The following is a 27,306-nucleotide window of genomic DNA, read 5'->3' as shown; positions in this document are numbered from 1 at the left end:
GCCGAGAACGATGACCAGACACTGAAGTGTGGACACACTTGTGGGAGTGGGGTTTCATGGTGCTTGAGGGGTAGGCTGCAGGGGTCTGACCTCTTCTGGGGGTTCGGAGAAGGCTGTCCTGGACGTGCCTTGAGAACGGGAGGGTGAATTTGAGCCAGAGTAGCTGAAGGCGAGGTGGCAGGGCAGGGGGCTGGAGGAGGAGGAGAAGCTCTAGATGCCGGAGTTGCCAGCGGGGCTGGGCTTGGGGCCGGGAGGGAGGACGGTGGGCACAAGCCTTTGAGGTTGAAAACAAAAAGTGATGCATGTTCTGGGGGCCCTCAGGCCCTCCCTGCCACTGCTCTTGACCAAACCCACCCTGCCCTGGAGGGGAATGAGGAGGGTTGAAATGGAGGGGTGCTGGCCACTGGTGGAGCTGGAGCAGAGGGTCCTTCCCTTGTAAAGACAGAGCAGTGGCCTGGTGTCCCCAAGCATGTGGACCACCCCATCGCATGCAGGTCCAGAACTAGGTCAGTTCCACTTGGCACATCTAGGTGCAGTCTGTGGGCCGGGCCGTAGGCCTTACTCTGTCTTCGGGGTTCCCTGTCAGGTAGACGGTGGGTACGAATCTGGTAGACTGAGAATCCAGAGGTGTCAGCACTGTGGGGAGGAACTGCCAAGCTCTGGGGGTAGGGAACCCTGGGTCGGGTAGGGAGGAGCACACTCAGGAAGGATGAGGTGACACTGGGCAGAACGAAGTGCAGCGAGGGCAGGGCATGGCAGGGAGAATCCTCAGACATGGTCTCCAGGTAAGAAGTGGTTCCCTGACGAGGACCCGGTGCACAGAGTATGAAGGTGAAGCTGGGCCACCGATAAAGGCCTGAGTGACACACTGAAGAATCCCGACTGGCTCTGGGTATAATGGCAACCAATATTACAAGCTCTCTGACAGCAGGGAGCCCTGTGTCCCTAAGTGTAGCACTGGTCCTGGCTACAGGGCCTTGGACTCTGAAATGGACTGAAGGTGGAGCAGATCTGGGCTGTGAGAGGGCGAGAGGGCCCTGTTTGGCCCAATCTGCATTTTCCTTCACTTAAGGATGCTCATTAGTAACTTAGGCGAACAAGGTTTGGGCCCAGCTGCCATTTCATTGCCTACTGGCTTGGCACAGAGGGTCTGGCAGGATGGGTGCCTCTGGGCCAGCTGGGGAACTGGCCCCGGGGCTGAAGTGTGCAGCACAGGGAAGGCCACCTGTTGGCATGTGCCAGGTGCGTCAGCTGCATTCACAGCACCATCCACCACTCTGTCCCCACCTGGCTGTTGGACAAGAGTGAGCTGTGGTCAGCCATCAGGATATCACCTTCTCAACTGGTCCTATCCTGTCCCCGCCATTTCCCAGTCCCCAACCTTGTTCAGTTGTTCACAACACTGACTACGTTCTGCGTGTGAGTTATTTCCTTATTTCATGCCTACCGTTCTTTTCTGCCAGGCGGTAGTTTTTGTCTGTTTTGTTCACTGATGTATCCCCAGTGCCTAGCATGGTGCCCAGCACACAGGAACCTGGTGTGATAAATGTTGAATGAATGAATAATAATTACTGGCAGGCCTTTCTTGAGGGCTACTGTGCCAACTCTCGGCTGAGAGCCTTACATGTATTATCTGGTGCACTTTTCACAAAGCCCGGTGAGGCAGGGACTGTATTTTTATATCCATTTTGTAGGTGAGGAAACCAAGGCTCAGTGATTTGCCCAGAGTCACCCCACTAGTAGACGGTGGGTCCAGGATAAGAACTTAGGAAGGAGAGTGGGGCACAAGGAGCTATCGTTAAGAACACAGAGGGACTGAACTTCAGGGCCATGGGCCTGAATTTTCTAATACATGAGGGTGAACATGTCACCATCATGGACATATGTCTGACATGGAGAAGGGACAGGAAATAGAGGCCAGGAGCCGTTCAAGGGGGATGTCCTTCTTCTGGGGAAGGAGGCAGGGTGGGAGGGAAGGTCCTCATAGCACTGTGAATCCATTCTTTTCACAATGGCAGAGAGGACAGAAGGAAGTCCAAGCAAGCTCCCTGCGCTTAGCTGTAGGCTGGGCTGGGTCTCTGAGTGGTGCTTTTCGTAGGTTGGGTGCAGAGGGACCTAGGGGGAGTGGAAAGCGTCAGCCCGACTCGACTTGCAGTGGAAGCTAGAGAGGGAAGGAGAGACATGGCCTTTGAAGTCCCTAGATCTCTCTGTGGGCTCACTCCTGGCCACTGAGGAGAGTGGGTCAAGGGGACCGAGTCTAGGGTCTTGGGAGCAGAGGTATGGCCCAGGGCAGCCAAGGGCTTGCACCCTGGAGCTGGTCTGGGACCTCCTCCTCATCAGGCTGCCCCTTGCAGAATCCACACAGGTGACAGACCCTACAAGTGCCCACATCCTGGCTGCGAAAAGGCTTTCACTCAGCTCTCCAACCTCCAGGTGAGTGCCTGCCTCCCTCCTGTGCCCCAGGGACACAGCCACCTCCCCAAAGGGAACATAAGAAGGGGTGGGGCGGGGGGGGGTTCCCACTGCCTCCTCACCCCCTGCTGTGCTCCTCACAGTCTCACCAGCGCCAGCACAACAAGGACAAGCCCTACAAGTGTCCCAACTGCTACCGGGCCTACTCGGACTCCGCCTCCCTGCAGATCCACCTCTCGGCCCATGCCATCAAGCACGCCAAGGCCTACTGCTGCAGCATGTGCGGGCGGGCCTACACCTCGGTGAGTGCCAGCCTGGCCCCAGCTGCCTCCCCACTGTCCCCACTTTGCAAGCAAAATAACAGGCCCAGAGAGGGAAAGGGACTCCCCACGATCATAGGCAATGGCTTCTGCTTCCCACTTCAGTGTCTGTCTGCCCCAGACCGAGCTGGCCACCTTCTGCCTGCCTTTATCCTGGGTTTCTAAGGCCCTAGAATTCTCAAGGTAGTGGTGGGGCCGGGCACCCTGTTCTGTGAGTCAGGGAGAAGAGTCTCCTTGCTTCCTGTAGCTGTAATCCCCATTATGGACACAAGGGGGCACAGTGATTTGGCTTAGTCACTCTCATCTCAGGGAAGGCCTGAATAGCACCAGAAGGGTCATTGCATCCAGCCCTCTGTCCCTGGGTGGGAAAATTCCCCAAATGGGGGCCTCTGGACATCCAGGTGAGTCACTTGAGTTTGTGCTTTAGGTTCTTTAAATATTCTGGTTAACAGACTCTCACATACCCAACATAGGGATCACTGAGCCTCAGGTTCCTCATCTGTCAAATGGATTAACTCATGGGGTTTCTGGCTGGCAGAGTAATGCCAAATAAACATTATCTAGTGCAATGACTTATTCACCTGTTGTTTACTGAACACTCTGCCAGACTCTTGGGAATTGGATACCAGACATTTATTGTCCTCAGGAAGGTTAAAAACTACTGTTGGAGATAGATATTAAACAAGTAATCACCCACATAAACATTTAATGGAAAATTGTGATTACTGCTCTAAAATAGAGTTTCTCAACCTTTTGACGTTGAGCAGGATACCTTTTTAGTCATAGGGCGCTGTCTTGCATCTAGTAGGATGCTAAGCCATGTCCGGACTCTACCAAGTAGGTGCCAGGAGCAATAAGTTGTGATCATTGGAAATGTCTCCATACATTGCTATATGTCCCCTGGGGGTCAAAACTGTCTTTGATTGAGAATCACTGCTCTAAGGATTAAGAGACAGTAGCAGGGGAAACTATAAAATAGAGTTGGGAAGGTTGAAAGGTCCAGATAAGGCTATCTGAGAAAGGAACATGTGTTAGTCAGCTTTCTGTTACTTTGACAAAATACCTGAGATAATCAACTTTTAAAAAATGAAAAGTTAATTTTGGCTCATAGTTTTGTAGGTTTTAGTCCATAGTTACTCCTGTCGCTTTGGGGTCTGTGGCAAGACAGCACATCATGGCTGGGAGCATGTGGTAGATAGAACAAGCTGCTGGCCTCATGATGGCCAGGAAACAAAGAGAGGAAGAGGAAGAGGCTATGGTCCCAATATCCCTTCAAGGGCCTACCCCCAATAACCGAACTTCCTCCCAGTAGGTCCCATAAACTGAGGACTAGTAAGCCTTTAATACGTGGGTCTTTGGGAGACATTGTAGACCCAGACTAGTAGGACATTTTGATGAAGCCTTGAAGGATAATTAAATGAAGAGGAGAAAGAGGGGCAAGAACCTTCCATGTAGAGGACAATTAGTGCCAATGCCCTGGGTGGAATAAAAATGGTGTGTTGCAGGAATTGATTGGGGGGCCTTGGGAGCCATTTGGAGACTTTGGATATTTTTCCAGGTAGAATGAGAAGCTGTTCTACCCCTGAGAGTGTCAGAGAGCACGTTGTTGAAATGTCAGTGTCACTCTGGGTGGGGGTGGGGTGGGGTCATCACAGTCAGGACTTGTCAGGTGCCAGCCAGGGCTGCTCTTGCCCAGTGCTGAGTGTGTGATATTTATCCTCCCTGGAGTCGAGTCTGTGGGGCAGAGGAGAGCTGAGAGGACAGACCTGCAGGACGAGGGCCCCCAGGAAACCCCCCTCAGCCACTGACCTTCAGTCTGTCCCTGTGTCTCCCAAGTCCCACACTCTCAATGGCCCCCTTCACCATCTTCAGTCCCACCTTATCTGAACCCCTAGTTTTTAAAGCAAAACCTAGACATCAATTATTTAATTTGTAAATGAAATCTATGTCTCTAATAATAACTCCTTTTTTTAAAGAGTATTTCCACAGTATCTAATACTTCTATAGAGTCAGTGTTGATGATTTTCATTTCTCCTGCATGTCATAATTTTATTTATTTGTGGTGTTATTTTTTCAGTCTTTATTAATTTTTGCAGTGTTATTTTTTAATCAGTATCCAAATAAGATTCCTATATTGTACTGGGTCAATGTATCTTTTAATCCAGAGTTCCTCCTTTTCTTTGCTATACACTCGCAGAAGAGTTTCCTAGGGTGGCTGTTGATGGGTGCCTGTCTAGGTCACCAGGTATTATCACACTGTCACATCTGAGGGCTTCCTCTGCCACATCTGAGCAGGTCCAGGTATGAGGCCCTGGAGTGGCAGCTGGGGACCCAGAAGGCCACCTTGTTCCTGATCAAGGCCAGCGGGTGATATGGTGTAGCTTGAGGTCAGGGGTCTACAGTGAGCCTGGGTCCCCTTGCTCACCTACTGGTGCTGCCTCAGGACAGACTTAGCAGAGCCTGTGAGGGTCCCAGGCCTGGCTTCACCCCCAGGGTAGGTCCAGTGAGGCCAAGACTCCTACCACCACCTGGGAAAAAAGTAGACACTGGGAAAAGAGTGGTGTCCTCAGCCCGGGCTACATGCTGAGGGCTTTATTCATATCACCATGACAACCCTTCCCTTCCCTTCTTACAGAAGAGGAAACTGAGGCTCAGAGGTGAGATGACTTGCCTAAGATCTCACCACTAAGAAATGGCAGAACCAGGCTCCATGCTGGGTCCACTGCCCACCCCCCACCCACCCTTGTGAGCCCCAGCCAGATGCAGGGACTCGAGCTCTGTCCTGCAGACAGGGCTATGTCTCATGCAGTGCTCCCTGCTAGAGCCAGTTGGTAAAGGCAGCTGACCTGACTTTGGGGAGCCACAGGTGGGCACTACTGAGGGGCGGGCCTGGTGCCGGTCAGTTCCCCCAGACAGCGCTTTGCAGGCTCTGAGCCTGACAGGGCGGCTAGTGCTGATGCTGGCAGTAGGGCCATAGCCCAGAGCCAGTGCTCAGGCCTGGCTGGGCCTCCAGACTGTGGCTGCAGACCACCAGTGTGGCCACCTGCCAAGGACCCCTGCAGTGGCCACTTCTGAAAGCTGCAGCCTCCCTTGCCTCCTTTCCAGTGGTGACCATTCTGCATCTCACCCTGCCCACAGGAGACCTACCTGATGAAGCACATGTCCAAACACACGGTGGTGGAGCACCTGGTGAGCCATCACTCACCCCAGAGGACGGAGTCCCCAGGCATCCCAGTGCGAATCTCTCTCATCTGAGCCCCACCTGAGGCGCCGCCCGCCCAGCCCACTGGCAGGCTGACACCGGCAGCACCAGGCCCCCGGGCCTCCGGGCACTGCTGATCTCTTCATGACCTTCCAAACCTGCCAGGAAGCTTGGGCCGCAGAAGCCCTGCTTGGTCCAGTCCCGGGCCGGTCAGGCAGGCCAGTTGCAAGGTTCTGGACTGTTTTGGTGGCATCCAAAGACGATCTCAGAGCACTTTGAACCTGTCTGTTGAGTTTTCTTTTTGTTCCCCACCCCTCACTTGCTTCACTTTTTTTTTTTTTTAAGTTTGTTTTGGAAATAACAAAAAAAAAAAAAAAAAAAAAAAAGCTATTTATTGGCCAGGACATTGGTGCTGCTAAGACCGAGAAATGAAAAGGATCAGGCAGATGGATGCAGAGAACCAGAGGGCTGCGTGGGACCTTCTCTGGCCATGGCCTCAGGTCTTAAGGGAAGGCTCAGGTCTGGGGCTCTGGACTGCAAAGGGGTCCCCAGATGGGTGGGAGCCGAGGCAGCTGGAGTTGAGCCCTTTAGCCCTGGTGCCCAGCTCCTACCACTGAGCAGAAGGTGTGGCAGCTACCAGGGCTGTCCAGGCTTCAGGAGGCGGCAAAACGAGGGGCCGGGAGATCTGTAGGACCAAAGGGTGCAGTGACAGGCTGGGCGGCGGGCCCAGGGAAATGGGGTGGGGTGGGCTGGGTAAGACCCGGTCCCTCCCCTGATGCCCTGAAGACCACCCCAGTCTACCTCGGTGCTGGCCAGGAAACCTATCGGCTACCTCTCCTGTCATCCCAGACTGTGGGCAGGGGGATGGGAGGGAGTGGGCCTGGGCCTGGGACCTCCTTCCAGAATTTCCTCCAGATGGGGTCAGCGCCCAGGGTCGGGGAATCCTCAGCCCAGGTGCACCCCTCCGCAGGGAAGGGATCCTTGGGGAGGGTCCCAGGAGCAGACCCTGCCCCCAGCCCCCACAGACACACCCCAATCTGAAAGCCATGCGTGTCCATGTATATAGGAACCATGTACAGAGCCCGGAGAAGCCCTTCCACATCCCCTCGGGAAAAAAAAAAAAAAAAAGAAAACTAGACAGAAACTCATCTATATATTCTGTATCTGGAGTTCCGTTTTGAATATTAACTGTGTTATTTTTATACACTTTTTAAGCCTTAACTCGCCATTGATTTACCAGTTTAACGTTTCCTGGGGTTTCTTTTCCCATGGGGTTCTCTGCCCCCACCCTCGCCCCTTTGTTTGACTTGCGTCGTCTGATACTCAGTATTGTAGCTTTTTGTCCGCATGTTACTGCCCTGTAAATAAGCTGTCATACATACTGTTAACACCCCTTTGCTTTTTTCTATGGGACCTCCAGGCCACCATATTTAGAACTAGTTACCTTATTAAAAAAAAAAAGAAAAGAAAAGAAAAGAGTCTGTTGGCTTCTCAGTCTGCATCTTGGTGGCAGGGAGGTGAGGGCAGGTGTCCCTCAGACACTTCAGGAGAGAAGTTTGCATCCTATTTTAAAAAGGGGGTGGGGAGCAAGGTAAAAATCGAATGTGGGGGAAAAACACTAAAATGGGCAAAAAAAAACTAGGGAATTACAACCCCTCTGCTCTTTGTATTTCTCTGTTGTGAAGAATAAACTGTACCTGCACCTGGGTGGCAGTGGTGTGTGACGTGCTGTGTGTGACAGCGGGAAGGGGCACCTTTCCACGACTCCTCTCCCCTCCCCTCCCCTAACTGGGGGCAAGGAGATGGTGGCTTACTAGGGGCTGGTCTCACCCTAGGGCAGAGCCCCTAGTGCTCTGTACTGAACTGTTAAGTGTCAAGGACATACGTTTACCAGGTCTGTCTAGTTCTAGAGCCTTTGTACATATTCTGGGTCCACCAAGGGGTCTCACTTGTGCTCCTTTCTGAGGAGCACTGCACCCTCTGGGGGGTCCATCATGAGTGCCTGGTTTGTGGAAGCTGTTCCAAGTTTGAAGGGAACAGACTTTCTTCAAGAGGTCCCCTCCATGCACATTTCCCCCCACAGGGGAGCCAGTGTTGTGACTGCATAGGAGGAGAATGAAGGAACGAATCCCCCCAAGTTTATCAAGGCTGGCCCTGTGGAGCATCATGGGGTAACTCAGCCACAAACCACTGTGGAGCTCATCGTTGGGACCTCTTCTGAGTCCTCACGGTCTTCATGGGTCAAGGCTTGTCGGCAAGTGACAGAAGGTCCAAACTCCTAGGACAGCTTCAGCATCCAAAGAATGTGTCGCTGGCTCTCCACTGGCTCTTCATCCTCAGGTTCCTGTGGGGTCAACTCCAGCCTACAGTCCTGCGCTGCCAGCAGCCATCCTGTCCCTTTGTCAGAAGCCCCAGCAGGGGTCTCATGGGGTCTTCCTCCTTCTGGCCCAGGCATGGTATGTACCGGTTTGGCTAGGGCCCATAATCTATGGCTGGAGCAGAGAGTGAATCCTCCATCCAAAGTATGTCTTCCCAAAAGGAAACCAAGAGTGCGTTGCCACAGAAGGGGGAATGAATGGGGGGAGCCCAGAACCAGCATGTTTTCATTAATCTCAAGGCCTCTTTTCTTGCTCTGAAATTGACCTTCCACAGCCTACAACGCCTGGAGGGGATGGGCTCTGGCAGCTATATGGTATCATATGACCCCATTCCAGCCTACAGCTGATTGGCCAGAGGTTGGCACCTGACTGAGTGACTCTATCCATGGTTATAGCTAACTGTGTGCTGGGGCTGTCCTGGCTCTGGAGGGCAGATCCTGTGTATCTCTTCCCAAGGGAATTCTCAGTAAATGCTGGTAGCTTATAATTGACCACGGTGGGATTTATACCATGGAAAATGGTAAATGCTAAAAATCAGGGCTTTCTTTTTCCTTGAAGAGCCAGTTGCTATTTACTGGCACACCACTAGATGAAACTGCTTTAGATCTCCAGTCCATGAATCAGGAACAAATTAGGAGAAGATGGGCACCTGAACTGGAAGACCCTATAGCTAGGAGTTGGGGTATCTGTGTGGGTCCAGACACAAGCAGAACAAAGAAGGTAGGAGAAAGCAGAAATGGACAGAGGAGATGGAGAGCTAGTGACAACCTCGGTTCCTCTAGCCATGTTGCCTTCCTGTTTGTTCTGGAAACCCTGAACTTAGGTTCTAATGGGGGAAGTGACTTAACCTCTTCATATCTGATTTCCTCTTATGTAAATGGGATGAATAATGGTGAACAATTTATAGTGTGGATGTGAGGATAAAGTGAATCAATACATGTTTAATGCTTAAAGCTGTGCCTGGTACACGAAAGTACCCCCAAAATGTAAATGTCATTATTGCTATTATTAGTCTTAGCTCCATTGGATCTATGTTCCTTATGATCATTGATTCCTAAGAGACTTGAAGATGTTCTGGTATTTGCGGGGGTGATATCTGAGCTGGCATGAGAGGGTGGGGACCTGGGACAGATGAAGATTCTGTATTTAGCAGTGATACTTGGGACTGAGAGTTGTATTTTCATCTGCTTGCCTGGGGAATATGTGAGCACCCCTGTCTGTGTGGGCCCCAGGATAGGTACTGAGGACAGTGGTGGGGGCCACAGAATTAGCTACAGAGGAGTTTTTTTCTCCCTGTCAAACCTGTCTCCAACCCAAGTCCTTCTATAATCTCTGCTCCCTCCTTAGGCCTCTGGGATCCATAGGAGGGAGCCATTCTCAAGAAGCTGCCAACACCGCTCTACTCTGCCCTGCCTCAAGCCCCTCCCCTTCCTCTGGAAGGTCTTCATCAGCAGCACATGGCTGCCCAGAGCCTGGGATCAGGAAATTCCCAATTTACCATGTTTTCCCCTGTAAAACTCTGTTCTTGGGTGAATTTCTTGCACTCCATGAATTTGCTAGGAAAGGGCAGGCAGAGAGAGGAAAAGGACAATATCTGTCCTCTGAAATATCACCAAAACCCCTAAGAAGGCTATATGTGAGGAAACTGAGACTCAGCCCAGGTAAGGAACTTGTCTACATCACACACACAGAAGAGCAACGGGTTCACATCCAGCTCTCACTGGCTTGTGGTCAGCTCTCCCACCGTCCAAGGGTGTTAAGGTTGGTGAACTCTGCAGCAGAAGGTGGAGGATAAACATTGCCCCACCAGGGGAAGGCACGTGACAACTTGGTCAGCCAACAATGAATGACCTTTTCTTGGGCACACCTGGCTTGCCCTTTCTCTCATCCAGAGTCCACAGGGACTGAGTTTTGCTCATCTATTTTCGGTAGAAGGAACTGGGAAACTTTGAACTGCTTTTGAAAGGAGAGATTTCCTCTTTTATCATCAATACTTGAACTTGCCTGTAAAAATTTTCAGCGTCTAAGATCTTCAGGGCCAGGTAAATAGCTGGAATTGCTGTCCTACCTGCAAACAGCGGAGGCTGCTAAAAATTCAAGGTCAGTGAGAATGTTCCAAAGAAAATACTGGAGACCCACAGTGAAGTCCTACTCCCTCAGGACCTCAGTTTCTCCAACTATCTGACAAAATCTCCAGGGCTTCCAGTGGCCACTTTCTTTGGAAGGTCTGATGACTTCCAGCCCCCACTCAGAGCCTGTGTTTGTTCCCATAGTTTGAAGAGTCAAGTGCAGGTGTGGATGAGGAAAATTACCTCCCAGATTCTGGCCAAACAGCCTTACCAGCCCAAGGTCAGGAATGTAATTTTTTATTTTGGGTGTTGCTGGGGACTGAACTCAGGGCCTCACACATGCTAGGCAAGTGCTTTTAACTCTGAGTCCCATCCTCAGCCCACAAATGTCATTGTGTGTGTGTGTGTGTGTGTGTGTGTGATTTGATTATAGTAGAAAAGGCCCATGTGGACAAATTTGGAAAAACTTATCTATTATAATAATACTCACATATGTACACGCCATGCTTATGGGCAGGGAGGTAAAAAGGGAGAGCCAATGACCAGGATGCCTCCTGTGTTTGTCCCTCTATGGCTCATTCTCAAAGTCAACTGGATTGAGGGTGGAGTGGGGTCAGACAAGAGTCCTGCCTCTCCCAACTGCTGATGCCACTACACAGATCCTCAGCCTCTGGCGATTATGTTCCCTCTTTGTGTCTCAATCTCGTTTAAAAGCGAGTGGGGCGTGGGTGGGGGGAGATGAGGTAGGGATAGAACATCACTTGAGGAGGCATCAGGTGAATTCTGGACGGTCACAGAGGTGTTTTGGTTGTGTTTCAGCCCACATTGAAAGTGAGGGAAGGGCGCACAGGAGCGGAGCTGGTTCTTTTCATTCAATCTTTCTCTGTCCTCCAAAGTATCATGTGGCTTCCAGAAAGAAGCCAACTGAAGGAAGGGTCTCTCCCTCCTGTAACTCCTAGTCCACAGTCATCTGGTGTCAAAGTGCCCGGCGGCTGGCGCTAGTCGCGCAGGATCGCGTACTCCTTGGGCGCAGAGAGCAGACGGGGCCGACGAATCTCAGGGCGTGGGCCGATTTCCGGGCTCCAACAGAACTCGGGCGATAGCACCTTGGCGGGCTTGTGCAGCCAGAAGTATTTATTGAGGTGGCTCTCGTCGTGCCAGAGCGCCTCGAGGCCGCGCTCGCGGTCCTGCTGCTGGGCGCGCGCGCAGTGAGCCGTCAACCTGCGCACCGCGGCCACGCTACCCCCGAACAAGGCGGCGTGGTAGTAGAAGTCGCCCTCGCCCTGGGCCACTGCGGCGGCTGAGCGCGAGTCGCGCTCGAAGGGGAGCAGCCACCGCGGCCAGCGGTAGTGCCAGGCGTGCAACTGTGCTACTGACTCTGCCAGCGCCTCGGGCCCAAAGGCGCTGCTGAAGTGCTGGTCCACGTCCATGCAGAAAACGAAGTGCGCCTCGCGCCCTAGACGCCCTCCTAGTGCCTCGTGCAGCGTGCGCATGCGTGCCATGGACACGTCCTGCCAGCGCCGTTCGCGCACCACGTACTGCACTCGCAGCTGACGGCCGGGGCCCAGCGCCACGCGAGGCACAGCAGCGGGCCTCTCGGTGAACACATAGTACACCACGCGCTGGCCCACCATGAAGTGCTCCTCCGCGGACTCCAGAAAGCGCGCCAGGTACTTCTCCAGATACCTGCAAAAAAGTCAGCCTGGCTGGCTGCCCTTCCGCACTCGCCACCCCTGCCTGCATTCGTGCTTCCCAGTCTTGCCCACACCGGCTCCGCAACTCCAGATCCCCCAAGCCTCTTTCAATCTTGGAGAGGCGGGTTAAAGATGGTGCAAGTTGCCTGCACCGTCTTCTCTGAATATACTTGCCTCTGACCGCCCGGGTCCATAGGGTACCAGGGAAGCTATGCTGTGCTGGCCTTTGGAGGACTGACAGTGATCGCCTCTTTAGTGCTCTAGGCCTTCCATCAAGAGGTCCCAGAACTTGGTGCTGCCACGAATTGAGGAAACCCAGGCTAGTGGCATAGAGAGGCTCCGGCTGGTCATCAGCCCTTGGTCTCCTAATGGAGACCAGACATTTGAGAGCAGTGAGGAGCCCTTGGGGCTGAGCCCTCTGAATTCCTGGCATACTAGATCATGCTGTAAGAATAATACATTGTTTTAAGTCATTGAGTTTGTAGAGTGCTTCAAATACTGGAAACGTTGTTATTACCAGCTCTTAGGATACTAGAGTTTTAAAATGAAAGTAATAATAATGCCTGATATTTTGAACATCTATCACTGTAGCAGACACTTTGAAGTCAATGTGCATTATCTCATTTAAAGAGCTCTAATAAATCCCAGCTACTTGGGAGGCTGAGGCAGAAGGATTGGAAATTTGAGGCCAGCTTCAGCAACTTGGTGAGACCCTTCTCAAAGTAAAATAAAAAGGGATGGGGGATGTTGCCCAATGGCAGAGTGTCCCCTGGGTTCAATCTACTGTACTATAAACAAAGCTCTAACAACTTAGAAAAGTATACTTGATTGGTAAGTGGTGGTAAGTAGTACAGCCAGGATTTGAATCCAACTTGGCATTGAAGCTTGTATCTTTTCTTGCACTTGCACTATTCTTGGTGGGACTGTGGGAAGAGGAATCAAGGATCTTGGAAACTTCAACATTCCAGGGTGCTAGACTTACAGGGTCTTGGAACTCCAGACCTCAGGATCCTGGAATTTCTGTTCCTTGAGACTCCATACCTGGAGGCCTGTCCATTGCCTGGCCTATCAGTTCTTTGATTGACCTCCTCTCCTGTGATTCTGTTCTCTATCCACATTTACCCATGCACTCCTGTGGCCACTCCCTCAGGCTGGACATCATTAGCCTCCCATCTTCAAAACCGCAGCCTCACCCACGCCACTGTGTAGGTTCCTCATTCTTCTAGCTCACTTGCTCTGATTCACACCCCTCACAGTCCTGCCTCACTGAGCCCTCTGATCTGGTGGTGTTCCCACTTCTTAGTCTCTGTCACCTCCTTCCTCTGTGTACCTTCTTTACACGCTCAGATTCACTCCCTTGCAACCCCTCTAGCTCTCCAGCCCCTCTCCCTCCATCTGGCTTTCCTGGCGAGACCCACTATACTGTGTGCTATGGCTGATCTGCTGCCTCCAGCAGCCAGTTCTGTCTCTCTGTTTGCCCAGTTGCTCTTTCCCTCTTCTCCCCTCTCACCTGGAAGACTCCACCATTTCCTCATCAGTGACATGCCACTTCCTGGTGGACAGCCCTAGCCCCTAAGCAGGTTCCTTTTGGCAAATAGTTCTGAGCCCCTGGCTGGGTGGGCTCCATGATATTGGTGTCCAGGGAAGAAGGGAAGGGAGAGAATATTCCTGAATTCACCCTGGGAGTCTGGTACAAGGGTGCAGCCTCCAGCTGCACTTTGGGATCCAAGGCCCAGGGCCACGGGGCCACATCCCTCCCACTCCCTACTGGACAGTGGCGCTCCCCTCCCCAGGCTTACCTGCCGACAGCAAAGACAGTCAGCCCAATGGTGAGGTTCTGCCGTCTGGCCTCTCGCTGGGCTATATCTGGGTCGAAGGTGCCATCCCAAATAATGGGGGCCCCCCAGGAAGTACAGGTCAGGACTTCAGGCCGGGCCCTGGCCAGGACAAGGATGGAGAGAGCTCTAGTCACCCACTCATGGATACATGATTACTGCCACCTTTTCTAGGGACCTAAGATGCATCAGACCAGTCCCTGCCCCTAGGTCAGAACCACCCCTAGACAGTTAAAGGAGAAGTATGACCCAGTGGGCCCCTGGGGTTGGGGGTGCAGTGCCTGGATCTGTTGGAATAGCACTTGAAAGTAGGACAGGGACCTGGGACAGAGGTCTAGGTTTGTGGGCATTCTCAGAGTGGGGGGAAGGGGGGAGGGTAACTCCTTACCAGGGACGCAGGACACCTGTGAAGTTGTCTTTCATCAGGAGCATTGTGGCTGAAGGGCAGACACCCATGGGGATGAAGACTTCCACATGCCTAGGGGGTGGGGGCAGCAGGAAGTGGCATGTCACTTGCTCAGGAGGGAGGGCTCACAAGGACACTTGCCCAGGCCAAGCTAGCCACCACCCTCCATCTCTCAACAAGGCACTTGGAAAGAGCCACTTTAAATGCGACCCTGGTGGTGGTCCCATCTCAGGTGCTGGGGAAGGGATTTTTACCTGAGTATAGGGAGCCAGTTCAGAAGGAGCAACCCTAAGAGGCCAAGTGCAAGCAGGATCAGTCGCCAGAAGGTTCTTTTCCTGGGCCTGGAAGGCAGGGGGATCAGCAGCCCATTTACACACACACACACACACACACACACACACACACACACGCACATGCAAGGTAGAAATCATTTTTGTGATTTCAGTGCTTCATTTTATTTTGAGTAAGAATAACTGTTTACATGGTATAGACATTCAAAAGGATGAAAGATAGATAACACTGAAAAGTTCCTTCCTGTTCCTCCGCATGGAAACAGCTAGAGTGACCAGTTTCATGTCTTTCCAGCAGTGGTCTGTGCATACACAGGGACGGGTGAATTTGGTGGCAAGTACTCTCACTTCCTTTCTTTTAGTCCCCCAGAAACGGTAGCACAGTGGACATGCTGTCCTGCACCTTTTCTTCCTCACTGACCAGTATGTCTGAGTTATCATCTCAGCACTTAGAGAACTCCCTCACCCTTTTGTCCAGCTGCCTGATGTGCCATGGAGTGGACATAGCCCCAGCTGCCTAACCAGGGCTCGTCTGATCCTTTCCTCTGGACAATAGTGGTGCAGGTCATGACTTTGGGCAGGCACGGAGGACAGGAGCATCAAGGCTTGGGGGGCTTAGCCTGGGGAGGAATGAGGATGACCTTGGACAAGGGAATAAGCCAGAGAAGGCTACCGGCTAACTTATAGGTTGGTGGCTGGGAGTGAAGAGCTGTCTGGGACCTAGAGATGAGGTCAGGCTGGCTGTGGTCAGAGACCATGTGCCTGTGGCAGCCCCAAGCCAGGCTGGGGGAAGAGTTCCTTCCGCAGACCTTAGTGGCCTAATTGCTGGCTTAGGGGAGGTACATTTGGAATTTGTCTATGGTAAATCCAGGAAGGGTCTCAAATGTTGAGAATCTTCTGGAACCACATGGTAAGGAGCAGACACGGGGGCCAGACCCTCAGGTTTGAACCCCAGCTCCACCACCTCTAAACTCTCTGAGCTCAGGCAAGGCCTGACACTCTGCCCATCATTCTTATCTGTGAGATGGGGTAGTAAGCCCGCAGAGGGCTGCCGTGGACTCTGAGATAACATGAGCTCTGAGTGATTAGAATGAGGGGCTTACACACCGTAATCGCTCCCTCCACTGTTGATGACGACTCTTCCTAACAGATCCTCATCATGCCCTGGGCAGCCTCTAGCTCTGCCCCCTGCCCTACGAATCCTTCCAAACCCCAGCTCCCCTGCTCTCTTTCAAGAAGGCTGCCTGCCTCAGACCGTCCGCCCCTGCCTTTTCTGCTACTCTACTTGAGGGATGCTTGAGAGACGAACCCAGGAGAGGCTCTGAAAACCTTGGAGTGTGTGTGTGTGTCCACTTGGACACCCTGTCAGCACACAGCACCTCCTTCTATTCATCTAGTCAACCTGAAACCTGTGGCCCCCAACCACTCCCTCTGCTGCATCCACTGTCTGCTGTCAGCCCCTGGGTTGGGTTGACTTGTCCTTCTTGATCTCGCCCCTTCCCGTCCCTCCACCCACTGCAGCCTCCATCATGATCCTAGCCTGATCATCTGTCACCAAGACCATTGCAGGAGTTCCCTCGTTGCTCCCTGTCACTCCCTGCACAGCCCCCAGAGCCATCTTGTAAAACATTAACCTCCTTTCATAGTGTCTGTGTCACACAAACAGGTAAATCCTCGAAGAGATGCCTTCAGTAGGCAAACATATGGAAAAATGTTCACCCCCACTAGTAATCAAAGACATACAAATCAGAGCAAGGTGGTCGGTTTTGCCTATAAAATGAACACTTTAAAGAAAGACATAATGAAAACAGCCCAGCTTCCAGCACACAGTGAGGCAGGCTCTCTTATGCTTGCTGGTGGCTGTGTGGATGGTTGGGCCTTGTGGAAAGTTTCCTGGCTGTGGGAATTGAACTCTTCGAAAGCTCATTCCCTTTGATTCAGTAACCCCAGTCGCTGGGAATCTGTTCAAAGGAGGTAGCCTTCAGTGTGGGGAACAAAGGGTGCACATGGAGAGAATCATCAGATTCTGTCTAGACATGCTTTCTACACGTCCAGATGGAGCACAGGCACAACCTTAGGCACTCAGAGGTGTGGAGCCAACATGCAGTGTGGGGTGGGGACTGAGAGGACAAGTGATGTGGCAGACTGAAAGCATGAAAGAACCAGTGCTCAGTGAATGTTGAGGAGAGCGTGCATGAGGTGTGGAGGATGAGCAGAAGGGTGGCCTCGAGCCCTGACAGAAAGTGAGGAAGTCGGGAGGCTTCCTGGAGGGGGTGACCTATCAGCTAGGACCTGAAAAATTAGAAATTATTCAAGCAAAGGAGGAAGTGAAGGGGGAAGGGCGATCATGAGCAGGAAACACAGTGAGGAGATGGAATAGAGCTGGGTGGGGTTGCAGGGCCTTCTGCCAGGCCGCCAGGGCCCACACTGCAGGCTCAGGGCTTTGGGCTTCATCTTGAGGGCCATGGGGAGCCTGGGAAGGTATTTCTTCCAGGGAGTGCCACAGCCAGAGTTTTATTTGGAAAATAAAAAATGTGTACCTAGTCTGAACTGTGGAGCCCGGACAGGGTGTGCTGGGAGAGAGGGAGGGGCTGCAGGGAGGCAAGAAAATGAGGTGGAGGTGAGGACATCTGTGCCCGCTGTGGGAGCTCTGGGGAGCACGGCAGGTGTGGGGGGCTGGGTGGGGGAAAGTAGGTGGTGAAGGGCTGTCAGGCAGGTGGAATGAGCAGCACTTGGCCACCAGCTGGAGGGACAGGGCTGTCTGCTTTTTTGGTTGTGGTAGAAGCCCAGAAGGCAGTTGGGCTCGGGAGAGAGTTCTGGGGGGCGCTCCAGGAGGGCAGGGGTGCCATGGGAAAGAGCATGGAGGGAGAGGAGGCCGGGCCCAGGCTTGGAGGGAGACTGAGTGGGGAGTGGAAGGTGCTGTGTGGGTGACTTCTCAGAAGCTGAGCTGTAAGCAGGAAGGACACAGGATGGAAACTGGAAGGGGCCAGGGCTGGGGTCAAGGGAGCTGAGTGTTTATTTGACAAGAGGGAGACCATCTTGCTGACTGCTGCCTAGAAAACATCCACAGAGAGGCGTGTGAAGTCACAGGGACACTCACCATCTGAGCTGGTCAGGTACCACTCAGGCAAACCTGAGAAAGGCCCCAGCATCTGGCCAGAGTGACTGGCTAAACACATTGTCATGGAGACCCTGCAGTCACACAGGAAAATGCGTACCCTGGAGCGTGAAAGGAAAAAAAGCAGGATCTGAAAGTGATGGCAATTTTGCAAGAATGAAAAAGAGTCTGAGTAAAGGAGAAAACTCTTTTTATATTGCTTTTTTTTTTTTTTTTTTTTGGTACTGGGGATTGAACCCAGGGGCACTTAACCACTGAGCCACATCCCCAGCCCTTTCTATATTTTATTTAGAGACAGAGTCTTGCTAAGTTGCCTAGGGCCTTGGTAAGTTGCTGAGGTAGTTTTAAACTTATGATCCTCCTGCCTCAGTCTCCTGAGCTGCTGGGATTACAGGCCTGCACCACTATTCCCAACTATATTGCTTTTATAAAGAAGAAAAATACAGGGTTAGCAATTTACAAGGAAAAAAGTTATTGTATTGCCTCCTTCTGACTTCAGGACAAAGTCTATGTCCCTCAGTGCTGCCTAAGGAGCCTTCAAAATCTGAGCCCCCCATTACTGCATTTCATTGTTCCCCTTCCTCTCTTCCTGCCTCTAGGCATGGACACTCCACAGTGGACAGTCCAGGGATGTTCTTGGGGCATTGTTTGTAAAAGCAAATGGATATCAATAGCCTCAGTGTTCACCAGTAGGAAACTGGATGAAAGAATCATGCATATCTATTTAATGAAAGTTAGCGTGGCCCCTAAAAAGAATGAGGTCGATAATAAGAGACCCTAATGTGCTAAGTGGAGAAGGAGTAATAGGACTCCGTGTGGAGGCAGATCTCACTTCTGTGAGGAAAGGCTCCTAGGCTGTATGTCCATGAACTCACACATGTATATCCACGTTCTATAAATGTGTAGCGAGAGTCTAGACAGAACAGCATGGGCCATCGATATAAAATGTGAGCCACATAGGTGATTTAAAATTTCAAGGTAGCCACATTAAAAAAGTGAAAAAGAAACAGGTGAAATTAATTTAAATAGTATTTTTATTGAACAGAACATATCCCAAACATCTTTTCAACATGTACTTGATATAAAAATTATTGAGCTATTTTCCAGACTTGTTTTGTGCTGTGTCTAAACACTCAACCCAGCATATATGTTAGGCTTACAGCACACTGTGGGGGCCCGTCGGCCCATGTGGCTTGTGGCAGTTCTATGTTGGACAGTGTGGATTTAGAGGAGAGGCATCAGCTGTTTGTTGGTGGTGAACTCAGTGGAGGGTGAAAGGGGCGCCACACCCCCACCTCCTCCCTGACCGTGTGCAGTGAGCATCGCTCCTTCTGCTATGTACCAGCTAGTTGCCTCCATCAGGCTCTGCGTGCCTGGAGCCCCTGATGGGGCTGATCTGGGCATCGTGAGTGCAGTGACCTGCGGGCATTGGTGCTGAGCTCTCTATTTGAGGGTCTCACAGCATCTCAAATACATTTGGCCAAAAAGGAACCCTCGATTTTCTTTAGAAACCTGTACCCACTCCATCTTCTCCATCCTGGCAAGTGACACCATGATCATTCCTCTGCCCTATTGCACACATGCCTTGGAGTCTCTCCTGAGGCCTCTTTTTTTCCCATTCTCCACATCTAATTCTCCAGCAAGCCCATGCCCCACCAAAAACACACTCAGTCTGTCACTGGCCTTCCCCCCGCTTCTCACTGCACTCCAGGCCATTGTGCCCCACACCTGGACGATTCCCCGCTACAATCCATTCTCCAGAATGATCTTTCAGAATGTTAGTGGATCCCACCCCTCCCCTTGCCAAGGTCTTCTGATGATATCTCACTGCTCTTAGAAAAAAATCCACACCAGGACCGCCTCTCTCCCCCAGCTCTGGGTGGATCTCCCCCATTCCTACGCTTGCCGCCCAGCCACGCAACACATCTTGGCTGGGTTCCCACTGCCTGTTCCTCGGGACTCAGCTACAACTCTTTGCACTCCCTCCTGCACCCGTCTCGATCCTTCACCTTCTGAGTGAAGATGACTTCGTGTCCAGTCCCATCTTTGTTCAGACCGCTTTCCCATCCTCTGCCAGTCAGGTTGCTGGCTTCCTCAACACCTCCCATTCCCCTCCCCAGGAGGTTCCTCTGGCCCTTGCCAACCTGTGAGGGCACAGTCTTCCCTGTGGGGCTGAGTGCCCCTGATTCATCAGCCTTGGTACTCTGCCCCAAAGCCTGGAACCTGCCTCATACTTGGTGTTATTAAATAATGAATAATTTGTTCAGTAAATGGCTGGGGTGCTTTCTCTTCATCCTTTCCCAAACTATTACTCATTTGCTTTAAACTCCATTTTTCCCAGAATTAAGTCTGCACTCATTAATAATCCCAGACACTGCTAAGACATGTACAGAATTCAGTCTGTACTCTACTGTCTTGTTGAAGTCTGACCACAGTCCCTTGCAGAGGGCACCAGGATTATTTCCACCTTGGGAGTGAGGAGATCAAAGCTCAGAAAAAGTTAAATCACTTCCTCGGCATCACAAGCTGGCAGGAATGAGTCTTGAGTTTGGGTCTGACTTCTAAGCAAGGCCTTTAATGGCATTTGGGCTCCTTGGGACTGGACCCCTGTGCAACCCGAGCACCTATCACAAGGGTGCCTGGCTCCTCCCAAGTGACCTGTGGCCAGTGGCCAGTGTCTCTCCTGCAAGAAGTCTCCCCTTCCACACTTTGTCTTTGGCCCCCTCTGGACTCCTGGAAGACTGGCCGCAGCTGTGCTTTTCTGGTTTCCGGAAGCCTGAGTCCGTGGTTCTGGCAGCCGGCAAGTTTGGCCGGGCTGCAGGGGTAGGAAATGGCAGGAGCTGGCCACTCACTCTCTGCCTTATCGACTTTCTTGACCCTTTTAACCAGCCCCCAGCCCCGCCCAACCAGGGTGGGACAAGCCAAAGTTTTTCTTGGGCACTGGTCTGTCAGGGTAGCCAGGCAGAGCTGGTCCTGAGTGGACCAGGCAAGCTCACATGGTCAGCTCAGGGTGAGTGCTGGTGCCCAAGCCTGGGGTTGGGACCCACCAGCTCCACCCACTATTCCTGTGCCCCAGTCTGGAGCCCTTACCCTATAGGTACCTGCCTGACCCACTCCTCCACATTCCTTGGTCAAATAGCCTCAAAAGGACCTGTCTGGCCCTGTTCCACCAGCAGAAGGTGGTCCCTCAAGCCCCGCCCATGCCCTGCTCTCCCTCCTCCCTTTCAGGATCAGCCATTAGTCCTCCAGGAAGAACAAGTTCCTAGTCCTGGACAGTGAGGCCCACCGGGGGACTAAGAACCTCTCTGGCCTTTGCTCTCTACCTCACCAAGAGAAGAGGAGGCACCCAGCTCTTCTCCAGGTACACAGGTCTCATACCCCACATGGCTGTGTGAGCCACCTTTTCCCAGGGCTTGTGGCTCAGATGGTTCTCGGCTAGCTAAGATTGGTGCCTCTCCTTTGACTGTTCTGACCACCAGACTGCACCTCTCACAGGTTGGCTGTCCCACTGTCCCCACTCCCTGGCAGTTCCCCACTCACCTCAGTCCTTCCTTGAGAGCCATAGAAAGGAGCCAGTGGGGCAGCCGCCACGAACTTTCTCAGCTCAGAGCTGGGGAAGAAATGACCTCTTTCCCGTGGTAGGGACAAACCAGCTCCTTCCTGCCCCTAGCCTCAGGAGCCACACCCACAGAAGCAATCAGAGATGGGCGTAATGAAGGAAGCTGGTTCCAGGGTAGGGTGGGGGGTGGGTAACCCCCCAGGGGCCAATCACCTGCTAGAGGGTGGATCTGATACAGCCAGCTCTGGTTGGCCAGGGACTTGGAGCTATTTGTACAGACTTCTTTTCCCTCCCCAGGGGTCCTAAGCCCTCTTCAGAGTCTTGTTCCTGGGACTGGCAGGGAACTGGGTGAGAAAGGGCTAAGGTGTTCCCATGGGGGAGAGCCCTGTTCCACAGAGCCCCAGCTAGAGCTGAGGGTACTGGGCACTGTGACCTTGAGCAATCCACTTCTCCTCAAGAAAGTGGGATACACATGCCCAACACTCAGGCCAGTGTGAGATAAGATCAGGGCTGTGGAACAGTTCTGTGAAGCTCACACTACCTGTTTTCAAAAATGCAAGTTGTGTTCCATCAGAGGTACAGGAAATTAGTTTAGTGGATTGTGATCAAGATTTTAAAATGTTGAAATAAGATTGAAAAAACAGCATCAGAATGTACAGTACGCATCTGACAGAAAGGTGTTGTTGCATGAAATTTTGGTTCTATTTTAAGTGTGTAGGCACCATTGGGAAATATTTTTTAAAACTAAAGGTCAAGATGGAAAGTTAACCAATTTCTGTGTAAAGTATAAGCAACAGGAGCAAATGTATTTTTAAGGAAGCACCCTTTAAACTTGCAATAGATTCCCACTCTAAGAGTGGGACCAATAAAAATTAAACAAAGGAATGAATACACACATATCCCCCTTATTTACTCACTGAGAATGTTTTTAGAATAAAATATTAATTCTGAGCCTAAAAAACAAAACTCCAACAACCTTACAATAGTGAAGAAAACAAATGTTTAGCTGTGAAAGACCATGCTGCAGTCACCATATTCTCTTAAAGTAGTGGTTTTCATTCACTCTCTTCATCACACACATACCAGCAAACTGGGGTGGGGCCTGGTTTTCATTTTTCCCAGGAGGTCCAGAAGCAGAGAGACCTACCCAGAGGGCTGCTGGCTGCAGTGCACCTGTGCACATGCCCTGTGTGCCTTAGCAGAGGGAAGAGGTGCAGGCGGCTTCCTGCTGCGGTCCCCATCCTGGTCGCAGGACTCTCCACTCAGGCAATTACCCAAGCCTCCCTGAACCCTCTGGCTTCCCAGTGTTCCCTGCCTCTGGGACACCAAGCTTTCCAGGCCCTGGTCCTACTGGATACCAACCAGTTTGTTTCTCCTCCTCCTCCTGCAGGAAGTTACATTTTAACAGGCTCTCCAGAGAGGAGTCACCAAGATAGGGAGGGTATTGGTTCTTAAAAGTTACTGTGACTAATCCGATTCAATACAGGTGGGGCTGAGCTTCAAACCCACATTCCTAACAGACACTTTAAGGAAAACCCCAATCCTGGGGAAGGAGCAGTGAGGCAGTAGTCTCCTTACTGCCCCATTCATATCTGAGGACAGATTCCTTTCTAGATGCCCAACCCAGCCACTGCTGGCCACATACACCTCACCCAACGTAGCCAGCATGGACCAACTCATCTGCATGTCCAGTCATATTATCTGTGCCCTCCCACACTGCCTGGTCTGGAATGTCCTTCCTCCTACTTTAGGCAAGGCTTAGGTGTCACCTCCTCTGTATAATCATAAAATAGGCTTGTAAAGTACTGAGTGAACCAGAGGCATCCAAGGGCTCTTCTGGACACAGGGCAGCTCTCTCCAAGGCCATCTGCTGGGGAATGAAGTCTGGGTTCTGGCCCAGGTGTTCCAGATGCTGCTGGCCCACCAAATCTCCCAGGGGGACTCAGAGCTGAAGGGGCTTCTGGACCCTCCAGCTCTAAGGGACACCATGTGAACTGGGGCTAGGAGCAACCTCAGATGATCTGGAGTCCCAGCCAAGCATGAAGGATATACTGTTCAGGTGAGGTGGATGTCTCTCCTTCAACCAGGGTCCATTCCTTTTCCTTATGGGTGAAAAGTAGCCATTTGGCTTCAGACTGATATCCCCAGGGGAGAAAGGCACAGAAGAGGCAGATTTTGCAAATTTATTTTTAAAAAAACAAAAAGGTTAAAAAAAGTCCTTCATTTCCAACCTTGCCTGGGGGTGTGGGTGGGGAATAGAACAAGCTGAGAAAGGTGCCCACCCCTTCCTGTGAAGAGTCCAACTCTTCCCCCAGGAGCCTGCAAGGACAGGGCAAGTCAGAGGAAGGTCCTCACCCTTCCTGCCCTGCCTCCTCCTCAGGTAGCTGTAACTGCTGCTAGGAAGTTTTATAAGCTAAAAAGTGTGGGAGTGGGAGGTCAAAGGCTGCCTTCTTCACACCAACAGTGACTGGCTGCTCTCTCCCTGCTTAATTCTCTGGGCCCCCACCACTTGGGTTCCCAGGGTGGGCAGGCAGGCAGACCCAGAGGCTCAGCTGATGTGCCCAGCCCACGGGCAGTTTCCTTAATGCTGTTTGTGAGGCAGCAGGGCAGTCAGGGGACGTCACAGTGTGGGGAGGGGCTTAGAGACCTCTTGACTCCTCTGGAGGGGGACTTGCCTCTCCCTAGAGGCTGCCCTTCTTTTCTATTCCCCATCCTCAGGCGGAGTGGAGTCCAGGACAAAGCACTAAGTGGCCATTTGCTACAAAACACCTGGAGATGCCAGAGGGCAGCTGTGGACTGTCAGTCAGTCCAGGCTCCCACAGTCACACAGTCACACACACAGCATTAAGGCGTCTATGCCAGCAGGCACGGCCAACCTGGGCCCAGCTTCTCTCTCTCCACCTGCACCTGGTGTAGGGAAGCCCCTGGCTGCTGCCGAAACAGGCTGAAGGGGAGAAGCTGGCAACGGAAGGTTCACCAGGCCTGGAGAAGGAAGTGGAGGAAGGAAGGCAAGGGCGCTCCAGGCCTCGCTCAGGCCTGCTGGCTGCCCTTGGAAGGAACCCAACTTAGGTTGGGAAGCCCTGACCATAAACCCCCTGGAAAACGGGGGACAGAGAGAGGGGAAGAGAGCGGGGCTAGAGTACTGGGACTTTGGAAGAAGCCAGTGCTATCAATATATACAAGCATAAAGCCCCATCTTCTGTGCCACCTCCCTCTCTGCCCCTCCCACAGAAATGAAAGGCCCCTGAGAGCCATTGAGGAGGGCCCAGACCTCCTCACCAGCCATGCCCCTAGGGAGGCCCCTTTCCTCCAACTAGCCCCGTTTCTGGGGCCCTCAAGGAATGTCTGTCTGGCTCTGCTCAGTTGGGAGGAGGACCCCTGGGCCAGGATCCTGGCTGCCCAGCCAGCCCTAGGAGTCCTTGAGCATGCTGATGCGGGCGTAGATTTTCAGGGCGGGGCCCAGCTTGATGTTCATGGCGCTCATCAGATGGTCCTCCTTGAGCAGCAGCAGAGCTTGCCCATCGATTTCCTGGGCTCGGAATTCCTCTGCTATCTCCTGGCAGCCTGAGGGGACACCACCAAAACAACATCAGTTAAGCGGCCAGTGTCCACGCGTGGTAGCCACTGCACTTTAGAGACCTTCTCTCCTTCAACCCTCACAGCCATACCTTGAAGATGGTGTTGCTATCCTGAGGCTTGAGAGAGGCTAAGTGACTGACCCCAGTAGCCATGATCCAAACATCCCCATTCACGACCTTGCTCATACCTCCCTCTCGAGAAACCAACCTAGATGACCAACAAGATGGTGCACACTGATAGGGTATGATTTCCAAGGCTAGGTCACAAAGGACACAGCAGCTTTCACCTTGTTCTTTCAGATAGCTAACCTCCCTGTAAGGAGATCCTTCAAGCAGCCCTCTGGAGAGGCCCATGTGAGGGCGACTGAGGCCACCTGCCAAGAGCCAGTCTCACTTGCCATGTGAGGCAGCCATGGTGGAAGTGGATTCTCTGGCACAGACCTTCAGTGACTGCAGTCCTGGTTGACATCTTCACTAAGACCTGCATAAGCTCGTGAGCCAGGGGCTTGGTAGAGCCATTGCAAATTCCTGACCTTCAGATAGTGATTTTTGTATCACAGCAATAGGCAACTAATATAGATTATGGTATCTGAAATAGGGGTGTGGCCATTAAAAAACATGTAGATGGGGCCTTGGAACAGGCATGGGCAGCAACTGTAATGACTCTGAGGAGGGTCAGTTAATATAGAAGGTGCGCTGAGCTGGTAAGCAAAGGTCCAGTGGCCTCTGAGGCAGCTGCTGAGGAGGTTTTAAAAAAGTGAGGAAACTGCTATGAGAGATTGGAAGAAATGGGAATTTCAATTTCATATTGTTTTTGAAATAGCAGAAACTTTCTTAATGCTGTTTGGTGGTATGATAACATGCTGAGTTTAAAGATCCCAATGAACAGTGTGAATAGTTAAGGAGATTTCGGGAAGAATGCCAAAGGCGTTGCCTGGCTTCTTTTTGTTGCTCATAGTAAAAAAGGGAGGAGGAAAGGTTAGGTAAAGAAAAAGGTGTTCAATGCCAAGGAGCTGGGGAAGACTTCCTGGCCTCTCCAGATGGCAAACGATGCTGGAATTATAAAATGGTTCTAGCCCAAGTCAAACCCAGGGCACAATCAAGAAATTATTTTCTACCCATGAAATGGAGGGTATGGCAAATCCTTTGTTCAGATTTCAGGAAGCTCTAACGTGATGCCTTAGGGGCTCTCTAAGGAGTCTGGGCAGCCTCACAGAATGTTCAACACAGGACTCCTTTCACATTTCAACATGGTGAAAGGTTTATCTGGAAGACAATTTGGGGTGTGGTTTTTGTCTAATGGAATGTACTACTATAAATATTTTTAGATATTTATATATATATTTATATATATATATTTAAATGCTGAATGTTTTCTCTGATATAAGGAGGCTGATTCATAGTGGGGTAGGGAGCGGGAGCATGGGAGGATTAGAGAAACTCTAGGTAGGGCAGAGGGGTTGGAGGGGATAGAAGGGGGCATGGGGTTATTAATGATGGTGGAACGTGATGATCACTATTATCCAAAGTACAGGTATGAAGACATGAATTGGTGTGAATATACTTTGTATACAACCAGAGATATAAAAAATTGTACTCTATATGTGTAATAAGAATTGTAATGCATTTCACTGTCATATATAGATAAAAAAAGGAATTATATGGGTAGAAATATTGGACTGGAAGGTCAGGTAATATAAAAAAAAGGCAGTAGGAAGTGGGCTAAAAACCTGCCACATTAAACAGTCAGAATTCCTTTCACAAAAAAGGAAGGGTGACTCAGAGGGTGGAACTAGAGGTGAGCAAGAATCACTCCCAGGCTGAGTCTTCACTGAGAAAATGCCAACCTGTGCTTTATTGTATTGGGAACTGGTGTGGATCAGTGGCTCTGGTACGCTCTTTGTTTCCCCTTTTCGATTGGGCACGTATTATTCTGCACCTAATCCATTACATGCTGGGTGTGTGTGGGTGGGTGGGGGACGGCAGCCTGTGATTAGTCCTCACTGTCTGCAGACTGCAAAGAACCACACTTCAGGAGCTGGACCCATGGAACCTCATCCATACTAAGACCTGAGTTAGAAAACAAGACCCTGGACTTCAACTAATGTTGTCTTGGGTTGAGACTCCCGGGGACTCTGGCAGGGGGGCAGGGTATTTTGTATACGAAGGAACTTGAACCATATTGAGCAAGGGTTAACCCACCTCCAAATGGCTCCCAATTAATCCTTACTTACTGTACTCATGTCCCTGTGAGTTCCTCAATGGATAGGGCTTATTGGTATGACCAATAAGATATACAGAAGTGACAGTATGTGATTTCTGAGACTAGATCATCAAGTGCACACTGGCTTCTGCCTTGCTCTCTTGGATTCACTACCTGTGGGGGAAAAACTGTGGCCATGTATGTTATGAGAACAGCAAGCAGCCTCTGGAGAGGCCTGTAAG

General features: G+C 51.5%; 3 protein-coding genes across 10 annotated transcripts in view; 1 reads left to right on the top strand and 2 right to left on the bottom strand.

Annotated features, from left to right (window-relative positions):
• The window catches only part of Znf362 (zinc finger protein 362), a 36,336-nt gene extending 28,716 nt beyond the window's left edge, over positions 1–7,620 (top strand). For all 4 annotated transcript variants that reach the window (XM_076860804.2, XM_076860800.2, XM_076860803.2 and 1 more), the window contains 3 exons: positions 2,355–2,433; positions 2,556–2,714; positions 5,871–7,620. In XM_076860804.2, the coding sequence (XP_076716919.1) occupies positions 2,355–2,433; positions 2,556–2,714; positions 5,871–5,987 (355 nt within the window). In that variant the 3' untranslated portion in view covers positions 5,988–7,620. The remainder of the gene's footprint in view (positions 1–2,354; positions 2,434–2,555; positions 2,715–5,870) is intronic.
• Positions 7,621–10,890: 3,270 nt separating this feature from the next.
• Positions 10,891–21,372, bottom strand: A3galt2 (alpha 1,3-galactosyltransferase 2). The gene is made up of 5 exons (XM_076862999.2): positions 21,265–21,372; positions 14,571–14,657; positions 14,299–14,388; positions 13,875–14,012; positions 10,891–12,067 (listed from the first exon to the last, which is right to left on the bottom strand). The coding sequence occupies exons 1-5, from the start codon at positions 21,285–21,287 to the stop codon at positions 11,380–11,382; spliced, it is 1,026 nt and encodes a 341-aa protein (XP_076719114.2). The 5' UTR covers positions 21,288–21,372; the 3' UTR covers positions 10,891–11,379.
• Positions 21,373–23,452: 2,080 nt separating this feature from the next.
• The window catches only part of Phc2 (polyhomeotic homolog 2), a 104,543-nt gene continuing 100,689 nt past the window's right edge, over positions 23,453–27,306 (bottom strand). For all 5 annotated transcript variants that reach the window (XM_076860794.1, XM_076860795.1, XM_076860799.1 and 2 more), the window contains one exon: positions 23,453–24,847. In XM_076860794.1, coding sequence (XP_076716909.1) covers positions 24,693–24,847 — 155 coding nt within the window. In that variant the 3' untranslated portion in view covers positions 23,453–24,692. The remainder of the gene's footprint in view (positions 24,848–27,306) is intronic.

The sequence above is a fragment of the Callospermophilus lateralis genome, chromosome 7 (genome assembly GCF_048772815.1).
Source record: "Callospermophilus lateralis isolate mCalLat2 chromosome 7, mCalLat2.hap1, whole genome shotgun sequence".
NCBI classification, from domain to species: Eukaryota; Metazoa; Chordata; class Mammalia; order Rodentia; family Sciuridae; genus Callospermophilus; species Callospermophilus lateralis.
The sequence above is the reverse complement of the archived record's forward strand: the minus strand, read 5'-3'. Positions and strand labels throughout refer to the sequence as shown.

Excerpts from the sequence above, each read along its gene's own strand:
- A3galt2 (XM_076862999.2), bottom strand. The coding sequence starts at position 21,287 with ATGGCTCTCAAGGAAGGACTGAG. Across the intron at positions 14,389-14,570 it reads AACTGGCTCCCTATACTCAG|GCATGTGGAAGTCTTCATCC; the intron begins GTAAAAATCCCT and ends CCCACCCCCTAG. Across the intron at positions 14,013-14,298 it reads ACAGGTGTCCTGCGTCCCTG|GGCCCGGCCTGAAGTCCTGA; the intron begins GTAAGGAGTTAC and ends TGTCCTGGCCAG.